The sequence below is a fragment of the Amblyomma americanum genome, chromosome 3, assembly GCF_052857255.1.
Source record: "Amblyomma americanum isolate KBUSLIRL-KWMA chromosome 3, ASM5285725v1, whole genome shotgun sequence".
Lineage (NCBI taxonomy): Eukaryota > Metazoa > Arthropoda > Arachnida > Ixodida > Ixodidae > Amblyomma > Amblyomma americanum.
Window position 1 is genome coordinate 118,297,880 of NC_135499.1, and position 13,962 is coordinate 118,311,841.

At 49.4% G+C, this 13,962-nt stretch overlaps 1 protein-coding gene across 1 annotated transcript; it reads left to right on the forward strand.

Moving 5' to 3' along the window:
- The first annotated feature begins 4,283 nt into the window (after positions 1 to 4,283).
- On the forward strand, positions 4,284 to 6,311 carry LOC144126370 (uncharacterized). Its single transcript, XM_077660426.1, has one exon. The coding sequence runs from the start codon at positions 4,284 to 4,286 to the stop codon at positions 6,309 to 6,311; it is 2,028 nt and encodes a 675-aa protein (XP_077516552.1).
- The last annotated feature ends 7,651 nt before the right edge of the window (positions 6,312 to 13,962 follow it).

The following is a 13,962-nucleotide window of genomic DNA, read 5'->3' on the forward strand; positions in this document are numbered from 1 at the left end:
GGGTAGCCTTAGGCGAAACTGTTCTGTCTGTCATATTCCTGTCCAGGTAAGCGTCAGAAGCATTTTGCATTTGATATACGTACTCTTTCGGCCGGCTCTTAAAAGGAGGTCCCGGCTAACGCCGCAATGCGGACGTTATTGTTGTGTTGTCTTATGTTACTATGTTGTTGTTGTCAACCTTTCAAAAGATGGCACATACCCACACTGGGGGATCGGCCAAGAATCGGGAGGCAGACGTTGCTATTCACCTGTACTTAGTAAAGGCAAAAGAAAAGCACGCAGGCAAGCAACACAGGTGGATTCTACCTCAAGGAGGGCATGGTCTGAAAAGGGATAAAAGTTTGGATTGAAAGAAAGCGGAATAAAAACTAATAATTAAGTAAAATGTAATAATGCATAGAAAATTAAATATTGTAGCATTTAACGAGTGAGACGATGAGATTCTAGCGATGAATTTTGAACAGCGGTACAAACAGATCTGTGGCTGAACCCAAGTGTGGTGGCGCCAAATGATAGCAAGAGCGGGCTGCTCAAACTAAGACCAAGGATCTGCAAACGCTCCTCCAGCAACCTTCTTCTCAAAGAGGTGAAACGACGACAATGGAGCCAAAAATGATCGATAGATTAAGGCTCACGGCAAAATGCAGAGGGGAGATAGCTGTGCTTCTCTGTCACCAAAGAGGAAGGCAAAGAAAAAAACGTGCTTGCCCAAAGAAGAAGAAGCGTTAAAAGAATATTACTTGAGGAGAAGAAGAAGAAGAAGAAGAAGATGTGTAATCCCCCCGCGTGGGTATGTGCCATATACCTGGGGTGAAGAAGAAGAAGAAGAATGTGGGTATGTGCCATGTTTTAAGAGGAAGAAGAAGAAGAAGATCGCCGTTCATGGGAGCTGGCCCAAGTCGGTCCGGAAAGATTGCGGCGGAACGACTTCATGAATCCCCTACAGGCTTCCAGGCCTTCGGTGAGAATCTAGGGCTTTCAGTTTCGATGGCACGATGTTACAGGTGTTTACAGCTGAATAGAAATACGCGTAGGCTTGAGCCAGTATGCCGATACTGGGACCGTAAACACAGTATTTTTGCTGAGGTCTCTGGATCATTGGCCAGCGATCGTTGACTGTCTTAAATACAGCCTGTACACTTGTTAGCTAATACAGATAGATGTGGAAGCCGCAGCGGTGGCTTAGCGTTTATGGTGCTCGGCTGCTGACCTGAAAGACGCGGGTTCGATACCGGCCATGGCGGTCGAATTTCGATTGAGGCGAAATTATATAGGTCCGTGTATACTATGCGGTGTCAGTGCACGTTAAAGAACCCTAAGAGGTCGAAATTTCTGGAGCCCTCCACTACGGCATCCCTCATAGCCTGGGTCATTTTGTGACGTTAAACCCCTGTAAACCACACCAAATCAAAGATGTAGACGGCGCTGATGATCCGATTAGGTGCAGTATGCCTGAAGAAGAGGCAGTTTCACATACAATATGTCAGCTTTGAAGAAGAGTTCAGGTCTCCTAACCTGTTTTACTTTGTCCTTTTGGCTCATACCTGCTTTTGGTCTCCAAAACCAGCGCGTCCTTTATTTCAAGGCCAGTCAGATGAGGCTCTCTCTTCGAATAAAACCCTAGCTGTCATATTACCTTTTTTAAGCTCAATTTGGGCACCTTGGCAGCAGCGCTACGTGATTCCCCTGGTGGGGCATGGCGAAATTCTTTTGGATGTTGAACGTGGCACTCATGAGAATGCAGCTCCTCTCCTTTTCGTCGGTTCGCACCGCTAAATTTTCCTTCACGTTAGATGTCTGGAAGCTGTGTTGCCGACAATGGACATCAACTTCCACCAGCGTAAACATTGCGAGTGACATCGCCCAATTCGTGAAAGGAGCTTGTATCGACGAGCAGACGACGTCGGCATAGCGACCATTCTTTGAAATTCCCGCCTAATAAGGCGCTGATCACTGGCTCCCGGTACGACGCCTCGATGTAGCGTTCCCGCATCGAGGCACCCTCGCCCCCGATGACTCTAGCTCCCTGAGACAGACAGGCTCTATGCAGACAGGATCATTGAAGAACATTCACCAGCCGTGGTGCTGCGATGTAAGCAGTCGCTTTCCGTAACTCGAGTTAACTCGAGTTTCGGAATATCGCAGCGAGTTGATGTAATGAAGCATCCGAAGGTGTATTTTGCGGATGATGCGACTGACATTGAAAGCGAAGGGAAGACTCTACCACAAACACGTCTTGAATGAATTCTATAGCGTCTGGGCTTCTTTCAACACGTTGTAATAAATGCATTCGATAAAAAAATTGGTAAGCGTGTTTCAAGTAGCTTTTGTGACGACAGGGGCTGTCTGTCCGACTTGGCCATGCGATCTTAGTTAAGTTAACGCAATCGGTTGAAAATAACGCAAAGAAACGCCAGTTTCCCATGCCATTGTTCAACGTCCACCGATTACGCCACAATGGCATTGTTTTCCTGCTTGTGCCTTTTTGTTAGCGAAGAGAACTCTGAGGCGAAGTTGATGGACCTGACTGATCGAAGTGTTCGTTATTATTCATTGAAGTAACGGAAATTTCGTGATTATAGCCCCAGGTTGTTATTCGCCCACGAAGTGCACAATTAACACTTGAGGTATCAAGGAAGAAGGTCATTTCAAAGACGGCGAATAATAATCCGTGGGTAATCGACCCTTGCGTGTACACGATCGCCACAACTCATTTTCCTGCACACGTGTAAGTACGATTACAGGTTGACTTCTTATTAGTTTACTTATTTGGAATGGCGGTTCACTGGCGGGTGCTTTGTCTGAACCTGATATTTTTTTAAGTGCGAAGAGGACCGGTGCTCATCAATAATAAGGGTCAAATAACCCCAATCGCTGCTCACCAAACTGATAAACATCGAGTTAAGCAAAGCAATTTGCAACATTCCGCGCTGGCTACTAGAACCGCACCTGCACGACATCCAAATGGAATCACACCATTACAATCACCCTGCGCTGCATATCTGGCCGCGAGAGCACTGAGAGAAATTACTTAGTTCATTTATGAACTACGAAGTTGACATCCGGGCTTCCTCAGTCCCCTGGCCAAATCCAACGTCAGCGGAAGACGACGTAACGAACTAAGGAGCAAATAGCCGAACTCTCAAAAGAGCAGCAGAGAAAGCCGCGCTCCGTTCCCTCAACTCTACCCATCACTCAACATGGAACAAGAACATATCCTCTCCAATTTTCAAGCTATCTCCCCACCCTACTAACGCTCTGCAATTTCGGATCGCGTGGCACTGTCGATTGTCCGGTATGCACGACAAATGCAGAACACACTAGACACGCGTGTATCGCTGGGTGCTATTACCTGTCCATATTTCATGCGTTCTGCCCTTCCTCCCAGAATGCGGCGTGACTTCATTCGGACTTGGCGGAAGGCAGAGGAGCAATCGATCCTTATAAGCAGGCCATATATATAGGGCCTCAGTCAAGATATTTTCCTTCTCGTCATCTTTGCTACCGCTGTCTTCCGGTCGCTTCCTCATTCTTTGCGCTTAGGTACTCCTGACAGGCTAGGATCGACCAACGAGCCCGCCTCGAAATCTTCCTGCGTTTCCCTTAAATTAGAATCCCTGAGTCGTACCTGGCGGCTTGATACATCCTCATATCACTGAGGTGTGACAAGTTTCCTTCGGGTGTGCCAAATGTGCCGGTGTGTTTTGTACAGCTGTGTTTTTCATTACAAGAGCGAGTTGACGGACTAGTTGGTTCTGCGTGGCGAATATACAGCTCAAGATAAGGGACAACGTGTGTGTTTTTCGCTCTTTCTGTCCCTTGTCTTGTGTCTTGCGCGGTTTATTCACCGTGTTTTTCATGATTTTTTTATATTTTACGTATATGTAAGCCACTCCTGCTTGAGCACTTAGCCTGTAGTATCCTGTAATTAAATAAACAAATAAAAAAGGAAATACTTAAACTAAAGCTCCTTCTCGAGGAACAATGGAGGTTAGTTAATAGTCGCCAGACATTCACCGCTGAAATTTCCTTAAATTAAGGAGTGTGAGCTTAGATACCTAAAAAATCTGCATTTCAGGCGTCAATTGTCCTCCGAAAGCCACTGACTCCAGGTCCGCTGAATGGTGGCAGCACTAAACTGGTCATTGTTTCAGTACACGTCCACTTATTATCAAGCCCGTCATTGTCTCGCGCTTGTCGCCAACCTGAAAAGGCCTGAAGTCGAGACATGCTGCAATAGAGCCCTCAGGGATGTTCAGCGAACTCCCTGCGACGCATGCTTCATGCAGGGGGCCGATTGTCGCCGCCCGTCTGCACATTTCGGGAGCGCATTCCTCGCGCCCAGAGACAGCCTCACCGACGACCGCCTGCCCCTATTGGTTCCCGGGTTGTTGCTGCTCGTCGGCGTCGCGATCACGGTTCTGCTCACGGGAGCCCTGGCGTACTGGAAGGGTGGCGGGCATGCTATCTGCACCACGCCCGCCTGCGGCGCCTTCGCGCAGCTTCTGCGTGCCTCCATCAACGAGTCGTTCTCGCCGTGCGACAACTTCGGCCGCTTCGTGTGCCACGGCTGGCGCCAGAGCCATCAATACTCGGTCAACGAGGAGTTCTACCGTGTGGCGCTGGCAACTATGTCGCGGATCTTCCGAGATGTCAGCGTCCCTGCCAAGAGCCAGAACGCCAAGCAGCAGATGGCGGCCTTCTACCGCAGCTGCTACATCCTGCGCGCGTCCAGCCGCGACGACACGCCTCTCGTGAAGGGCTGGCTTTTGGAGGCAGGCGTCGTGTGGCCCGCTCGCCCCGCCAACCCCAGCGTCCTCGACACGGTCGCCTTCCTGGCGCTGAAGCTCGGCTGGCCCGCCGTCCTCAACATCGAAGCCAGAACAGTTGGCGGCGATCGCACCGTTGTCCTCCTGTCGCCAGCGCTCGCCATCCACGTCATCAGCACCGCACGTCTACCAAGGCTGAAGCGCGTGGAGTACTTTGGACGTCTGCACCGTGCCTTCGCACCTGACAATACCACCACCGTCCAGAGCATCGTCACCTTCGAAGACGCTATCCGTATTGAAGACGTCATGCTGCCGGATCTTGCCAAACTCGCATTCAATCGGCAGCTGAACCATGTAAATGTGAGCGGTCTACACAGGTCAGCCGAAGAGTGGAACGAGACAATCTGCAAGTTCCGACGGAGCGGCAGCCAGGTATCTTTCCAGACGGTGCACCCTCGCTTCGTGCAAACGTTCGTCCGTCTCTGGAGGGCACACGGGGAAGAAGACATGCACCTCTTTGTGTCCTGGTATGCTGTCAGGTTCGCGGCTCACTTCGCCCACGAAAGCCTATTCAATCCTCTATCAGTCGAGGTACTAGGCAGTGGAGCGTTCTACCGTGGGCTGCTCTGCTTGGTGCCCCTATACGTGGTGGTGGGAGACCTGACGTTCGGAGTATACAACGCGCTAGTGTGGTCCACCAAAGTTCGGCTCGACGTCAAGGCCCTTGTGCTGTCGGTGCGTGAGGCGTTCATCCATCTGCTGAGTGCCAACGCAAGCTTCGCGCCCGGTGCGCGAGGGCTGAGCTCCTGGAGCTCTGTCAGCTCTGTCTTCTCAGTCCTCGACTACTCCACCGAGAATGGCGGCTTCTGGGGAAAGCCTCTGCGAGGCTTTCCGGATTTCGCAGAAGCGTTCGCACTCAACTGGGTGGCTGCGAGGCAAGCGATCGCGCAGAACGAGCTGCGTCCCAGGCGCTCCTTGCTACCGAAAACACTCTACGAGATTCACCTCGTCGAAGAAGACTTCCGGGCTCGCGACTTCGTGCTGGTTCCTTTCGCTCTCGCGCACCCCTTGTACGACGCGGGCTCCACGGCGGCGGTCAAGTACGGCGGGCTGGGAAGCCACGTGGCTCTGGCCTCCGCACGCATCGTGCTCGGCCTGTACGGAGGAGAGGGCGTCGCGGAGAACACGGCGGCCAGGCGCCACCTGCGCACCTTCCGCGACTGCATCGAGGCTGCGTCTGTGGGCGCTCCAGGTATCGGCGACGTCGCCGAGGAGCTCGTGGCGCTTGTCGCGCTTCTGCGCGCTTTCCGCCGCGCCGACGATGCGGACGGGCGTCGCCTGGAAGGGCTGCCGGGCTTCTCTTCGACGCAGCTGTTCTTCATCGCATGGTGCTTCATGCGCTGCTCGGTGTCGCGGCAGTCGGAGGAGGACGAAGCGGACCCGTGCTCGCCCGCGCTGAGCCATGTGGAGGCCTTCTCCGAGGCCTTCCGGTGCGGCCGCTACACGGCCCTGAACCCTGAGCAGAGGTGTCGGCTACTGTGAGAAGGACGGTCTCTTTGCTGCGGACTTCTTCCTGGTGATCAGGCCATTTTTAACGTTATGTCAATCCACCCTTTTGTGTTGGCAACTATATTTTGAACGCTAATCTTCCTTCAGTGCGTTTGTTTGCAGGAGTCCACTACTGATTAAGGGACGTTATAAGTCGAATTACCTATATCTTGTTATGTTTACAGATAAATTGTGGTGTGTCCATACCTTGTTTTTGGAAATGCTTATGTGGTCACAAGGCATGTAGGAAAGTGACTGAGCTGTAGAAATATTGCTGATGTACTTTTTTTTGTGTCCACGGTGTATGCAAACGTCACAGCATTATTTTTGTTCGCGAATGCTTTGCGTTCCTTAATGTAAGCCATACTCTGGCTCGTTCCAACTAGAGTCCGCGTAAAGAAATCACCCATTTGTGCTACTCAAGCGCAGGTGTTAACTGGCTACACAGTGACAAGCAGTACTGGTTGCAGCCAGAAGACCGGTGGCTGCAATACAACGGATGTGGAACTGACAGTGTGGAACTGTGAAAACCCTTATGTCACGGTCTACGTTCGGCGTTTTCCCCCTGTCCCAATACCTGGGAAAACGCTTGATTAAATGGCGTATACTTGTGGCCATAATTGGTGTTCAGATAATTTCTACGGTCGTACTGTGACACAAGTTTACGATGTTTGTGTAGGGGCGTAACGATATCGCAGGAGAAGCAGCCAAACGCAAGATTTAGTCGTGCAGTCTTTCTTCAGAGACATAACGGACTTTTCTTTCTGTTGCTAAAACGAGAGCGTACACCTTCTGAAGGGTTCACTTGATTTTGCGCACCATACATAGTGGTACAGTTATAAGCGTTCAATTTTTCTGTTTTGCTAAGATCGAGTGAAGCTATTTTGGAATAAAAGATTTGAAAAAGAAGCAGTCACTCCGTAAAATGGAAGTTCCATTCCAATACAGGATAAAATATTATGCCAGTATCCCGATGAAGTAGCACTCTTCGTCGCTTGGAAGGATGTCCTACTGTGCTTGAGAACTCTTCCGAAAAGGCCTCATGGCGCTTTGTGACACCTCCAGGCAGAATAGCACACTTCCTCGCTGCTAAAAGACTACAGTAGCCGGGTTTACCGCGTTAGGGCCTGTGTCACCCCTTCACATCTCGTCATGCGTGGAAATGCACTTGCCACAGTTTCGTCGAAAGTGATGAGCATGATGACACTACGCGTCTAGGACGCTACCATACAAAGTCTCTCCGTTTGGCACTACCGGAAGCGTGACGATTGCGCCACATAAAAAAATGCCGACTTCTTAGTGCGCTGGTGCGAGCTCTATAAAAGAGAAATTTTAGTTCGCATTGAAGTACCGAGTTTTGTTTTACTTCTTCAGGCTATAGATAAAGCGTTGTCGGGGCATGCCATTCTTCAAGATAAAATCTACTCAGGAAACAATGTGGACAGACGGAAAAAATGGATGAACACGGGAAAGCGGAAATTGAAAGTGGAGACGTATAATGGCTTTGTGCATGAATTAGTAGCAGAAAGTATTACTGCTTATATTTAAAGGGGATCTACACCGGCGCGAGCGGCACAGGCTTCATAGTACGTCATATGCGAAAACTCTCGCGTTCAACCCCTGGCCATTGAGGATGCTTTGCAGATGTCTCGAAGGGTGGGCGTTTTCGAGAACCTGCGCTTAGTGATCAGTGACATGTGTGATCCAGATTATAGACTGGTCTACGCCGTGTGCTCCTTCATAGGAGGATGTGTGGATGGGGACTGCTGGATGTATGGATTTCCGTCTCTCACTTGCACCCATAGGTATGTAAAAAGTTTGGAGTTTTCTCTCACTTTGTCTCTTGGTGCATATTCTGAGTCTTCCAGGAAATGTATTCAAATGTGACTGCAGTGGTGCGCCCACCTTTAATTAATATACTAATTTACGTTTTTCATTAAAGTTATGCACTGTATACTGTCGCGACCAAAAGTTTATGGGACGCGAGAGTCTGGGAAAAATTTTTGTTCGGCTCAGTCACGTAATCCAGTTGCCTGCGATGCGTCAAGACATGATAGGGCATGTGCGTGCTCGAATCGCTGGTAATAATATACCACCCGGCTGGGTCGCGAAGAAGAGCAACAGTAAACTTTTTTTGCGAGGACGCGCATCCCCTAAACTTTTGATCGCAATAGTATATTCTGGTGTGCTTGAGCACTTAAATGCGTGAGTGACTGCACAGCGATAGCATTATGCGTGGCTTTATCAGGGATTCATGGCGTCGTCAGCTAGCGTACGTTGTTGACGTTACTGTATAGTGTCGAAAGCAAAAATTTCCGCTACTCGGAGTTTTCACATCGATTTCGGATAAAGGAACACCCGAAGCCGCTGCGCGGCGACCGACGTTGTGAGGCTCTTCGCCCTCACGCTCGCATTGGCGCAGGTAACTGCTTTCGCTGAACGCGTCCTAATGCTAGGACTGGTGGCAACTCACAGTGACAGTGCGCATGTTTCTTCGTGACTGCAGCTGTAGCATCAGAGCTGGTGATCGTGGTGGCAGCAGCAGCGGTGGTATTGTCTGAATCATCACAAACTGCGACCATCGTCAGGCTCAGCAGACAGCAGCAAATCCAGATGCGCGCCATCTTTTCACTTGCGTGCAGGTCGAGCTGGTGGTTCTCGTCCGACTGGTTCTGGAAAGAGAATGAATGGAGCTCGGCTGAAAGCTTTTATGCATGTCGAAACCGGCAGCTTTAAACTGAACACTACATGGGCATTTCCCTCCGGTCGAAGCTTCTGATTGGGTTCCTTCGGACTGACTGACGCTGACGTTATAGTCTTGGCCAATGAGGCTGGCATTGCCAGAATGCGAATGTCGTGACGTCAGGCCAGATTTTTCACCGCCCTTGCCCGTTGTACAGCTGTCGTTCTGAAGGGGCGGTGACATCGAAAGTGGGAACGTTCAAACTAACTTTTGCCAGTGACGTCTTCGCCTGGAGTACACAGGCAGAGTGCTTGCTTCGCGACAAGGCACGCAATGTTGACGCGCTCGCGTACACGCCTCAGGATGTAAAAAATAATACGATAATTTTTTATTTGTTTCTTTGAGAACACCACAAATCGCGACAATAATGCTTGCCTTTTTTTTCTTGATGGCACAGACCAGCACCTTCTTGTTGTATGTGGATCCCTCACGCTAGTTCGGCTCTGAACTGCAGTTTTAGGTCGATCCGTGCCCATTCTTTTTCATTTGTCCTCGTGTTCTTAGCACCTTTACCCCTTTTTTTTCTAACTGCTGCTAGTGTTGCGGTACAGCTGTAGTCCAAGCATTTCGCGTGTCCCACGTTTGAGTGAGTTCGCAGGCTGAACCAATAAGCCTTCGATCGTCTTCACCCCGGCACCCCTGTGCGTTGCTTTCCGTATACGCGAACAAAGAGCGAATCGGCGCCTCGCGTGAGCTACTGACCAATGTCGCGCCTTTCCTCGTGACCCTGACCATGTTTCAAGTCGTTACATGCATCGTCTAGCTGATCAGTTCGGTTTAATTCGACTCCGACATTGCTTTTTGAGAAGTTTTCTCTCGAGTATGTGCCAGCGTCTTTGGCGTATAGCGTATCGAAACCTTCCTAATTCACCTTCTGTGTGGGTTGGGCCATGAGGCGAATGCTGCGGCCTCACAAAGCATACGCCACGAGTAGCGGTGCAGCAGAGCTCGTAAGGGAAATAGAAGAAATGAGGCACTGGTGGTGGACCTATAGTGGGAGATGACAAATAGAAGTATTCTCCTCATTACATGAGTCTGCACCATCCCTTCACCTTTATCCAACCTAAGTTTCTTCAAATTTCGTTCACATTGTCCATCATCAACGTGCCTTTAGAGAGGAAATTTTCGAGCCTCATTTTTGTAAAGGACCATTTGCATTCGCGCTTTGCGAAGAACGGCTAACGGGACAGGGACCTATATTTTACGCTCATCATCAACCATTCAAAGATCAGCTGCGCAAGAATTTCTCCAAATGAGATCGTGACTTCTGAAATTTCTGTTTTTCTGACTCATAGTGCTCTTTTAACCCTTTGCTTTTGCCTCATGCTTTGGTTTCCTGTGCATCTTAGAAAGATGTGCACACGCACACACACGTACGCACGCCGTCGGGTTTTCTCGTAATGGAACTAGTAATGTTTTCGCATTAACATCTTTCAGGCCTCCAGGGAGGTACTGTTTAAGAAGGGGTAGTACAAAAATGTAAGACAGTGCCCAGAAAAACAATACGGAAATTCGTAAGAACAAACTTTGTTAAGTTCACATAACTGGTTGCAATTATCACTACTGGCACAAGGGCATGCAGAAAAGTACAATGGGTCATGAAATAAAACAACGAAGAAATAAAATAAACATTCATGAAAATAAACGGGCACAAAAACACGAACATATCTAGTGTTTATAAGCCTTAAAAAAAACGAAACGAAATTCAGATGTTGCCATCACCGGAACAAGTGGCTCATCAGTTTTTTTTTTTTCACTCCACGACTGCACATCTGAATCTCCTCCTGGCTTATCAGTTACAGAGATTACCCGTGACCTAACCCTGGCAGAGCGGCTGGCCTCCTTTGAACGCCTCAAAACTAACACTACTCCCGGGCACGACGGCATGCTTAACTCCTTATTCCGTAACTTGGAAGGGGCTGCTTTGCAAACCCTGCTTGATACTTTCAACGATGTGGAGCATTCTGGCGTCATACGCTAGCGAGAGTGGAAGCATTCTATTGCGGTCCCAATACCCAAGTCAGGTCAGCCCCCAGTATCTCTCTCAGCCCTTCGTCCAATTTCCCTCACGCCTACAATCTGTAAGCTTTGCGAAAACATTCTCGCCTTTGACAGCTGACGTGCTTCACCACTCTCCGCTGAGTTGCCTTGTTCGAACCGTGATCGCTAAAGACATGACTAAGGCATATGATAACATCCTTCGCTCTGCCTTCCTTACCTTACTTCAAACGCTTGGTCTCTCTCGCCGGTTTCTCCCCTCCATCCACGCCTTTTTAACAAATCGAACCTTCAGTGTACGTGTCCACGAAAGCCCTTTGTTAACTTCACTTTCAGCAGAGGAATGCCTCAGGGCTCCGTTCTCGTAGAAGAACGGCAGATTGGGCGAGTTGGGAATGCTGTATAATATTAAAACAGCGCTTAGCAACAAGGACGAAGAACGAAGGGAACACACACAAAATCGCCTTTGTGTGTGTTCCCTTCGTTCTTCGTCCTTGTTGCTTAGCTCCGTTCTCGACCCACGTTATATAATCCCAATGGGCACTGAAACTCCCTTGGACGTCCTGTGGACGTTCAGGTCGTCCATGGGATTTTATTCCTGTTGTTCGAGCCCTAGAGATCATCCCTTCTATCCACGTGCTTGCGTACGCCGATGATATAACCGCGTGGTGCTGTCACCCAGATGCGTTTATCCATCAGTCCGTCCTCCGGCACGCACCGGATGTCTTGGCATCTCACCTCCTACCTCTGGGTCTAACCCTTTCGCCTACTAAATCATGTTTCATTCGCACTGTAAATAAAGACGGCTTGCCGAAAGTTCCCCCTTTATATTTTACTATGGATAGTTCTCCGATTACACAGGTAGAAACTGTTCGTATTCTTGGCCGTCTCCTTCATACATCTCGGACTGGCACCCCGTGGCTGACAGCCACTCTTAAATTGGCTCAAGCTACTCTATGCCCGATTCGTCGCATAGCTATGCGCTCTGGTGGCGCGTGGGCTCATACGGCCCGCCAGCCTGTGCGCTCTATCCTTCAGCCACGGATAATATATCAGGCTTAATTTCAACGTCTCAACCGCGGACGGTGGCACTCCTTTGAAGCTATCAATCGTGAGGCTATGCGCGTCATAGCATATCTCCCCCGTCTAACACCTATACCCGTGTTTCAGGAGTACGCCCAACTTAATACACACAGTGGACTCATCGACCAAAAGGTGTCCTACAGAACTCGCAAAACAGCCCCTAAACCGATGCATCACACCTATGTACACCGATGCATGACATACTAAGAGCGCGGAGTTACTGCTGTGGTATAGTCCCTCCCATCCGCATTAACCTTCTGTACATTCCTGAGTTCTGTACCTTCGTGAGTTCTCAGTATTCTGTTTACGTGTTTACCAATCCTTCCTCTTGTATAGTTACGACATGCAGTCTGGGAGTCCGTAATAACACACGAGACCTTCCTGGAAACCACCGCCAAAGCTGTCGCCGCTTCCTCAGCCTGGGCGATTCTCTGGCATCGAATTGATGCCCAATTAACTAATTTCCCTTGCGCATCCGTGCATGCTGTCGTTGGTATGCCGTTGACCGGTCCTGCCGCGTCCACGTAATTTTTCTCTTCCATCGCGCCCCATGTTCTCCTGGTGGCGTTCGCCCTAGCCTTCCTTCTTAACTGTTAAGGAGCTCGTGAGGCGGAAAAGCCTGCGTCGTCGCCGTCGCCATAGTCTAACTGCTGCGGCTCTGTCGTGTCGTGAAAAATCCCAGCAGCACCCGCTGTGGAGGTCTTGTACGTGCAGCTGCTCCGTCAACACGCGCAACCGCCCCCACCCCCCTTCCCCTGCGCGGCTGCTGATAAGGGACCAACCAGCCCACCCCTCTCCGCACGCGGCTGCTGATAGTGGCAGACTATAAGTGTTGGCGGCCCGATAACGCTTTCGCGTTCTACTCTTAAAGGCGAGGCTTAAGCGTCCTCCAAGTTTTTCGAACCATTTGGAAGCTTCAATTAATTGGAAAGCCAACTGAGCATTAATTGCAGTGGAATGTTCCAATTGGACCGCCCAGTGTTCCATTTGAAGAAAACGACTTGAAGCTGCTGGTGTCAGATAAAACAGGACAGTTTGCTGTCATTGATGCAGTACTGTACAAAGCGGAAGCAACAGAAGCGATACTGAAGAACTTCAAGAGAGAACTTGGACGAAAGAAGACGAAAAGCCATTCGAAGGTAAGCATTCCAGCTTTGTGAGTCCATGGGCTTAGAAAAACTAGCAAATGGCATAAAGGAATGCAAGACATTGTGTTTGAATGTCTTCTTCTCGGTAAAGACGGATAAGCAGGGCAATCCGCTCAGGACAATAGTGGAAGATAGAGGTACATGGCAAAAATATTGGCGAGCTTCCTGCAGAAGAACCTGAACAAACTGTCCATAAAAGACCCTTTTCTAATCTAGAATTCGGACGAGGTGATCGTGTTTCTGCATGAGGAGCCAAAGGTATCTTGCTTGTCGATAGATGTAAAGGACTTATTCTACAATGTTTCACAGAAACATATACTTGACTTGGTGGAAGAAGCAATGGCGTAATATGGTGAATTGAAATTTATGAATGAAAGCGGTGTTAGCACCTTGGATTTTGTGGCTCTCATAGCGAAGTACTTGTCTTCTCTGTTCATCGAGTTCGGTGGGGAAGTGTACACCCAGAAAGAAGGGATATGTATCGGCAGTTGCATAGCGCCTGTGCTCTGTGACTTGTTCCTGGCCAGACGATACCGACTGCTTGCTGAAAACTTGAAGCCACTCGGTGTCGTCAAATTTTTCAGGTATGTTGATGATTTCTTAGTCTTCTCTCGTCAGCGAGGCGTGACGGAAAGCTTCATACACGACATCTTGGAGCAATTTGAAACAGCGC

Excerpts from the sequence above, each read along its gene's own strand:
- LOC144126370 (XM_077660426.1), top strand. The coding sequence starts at position 4,284 with ATGCAGGGGGCCGATTGTCGCCGCCCGTCTGCACATTTCGGGAGCGCA.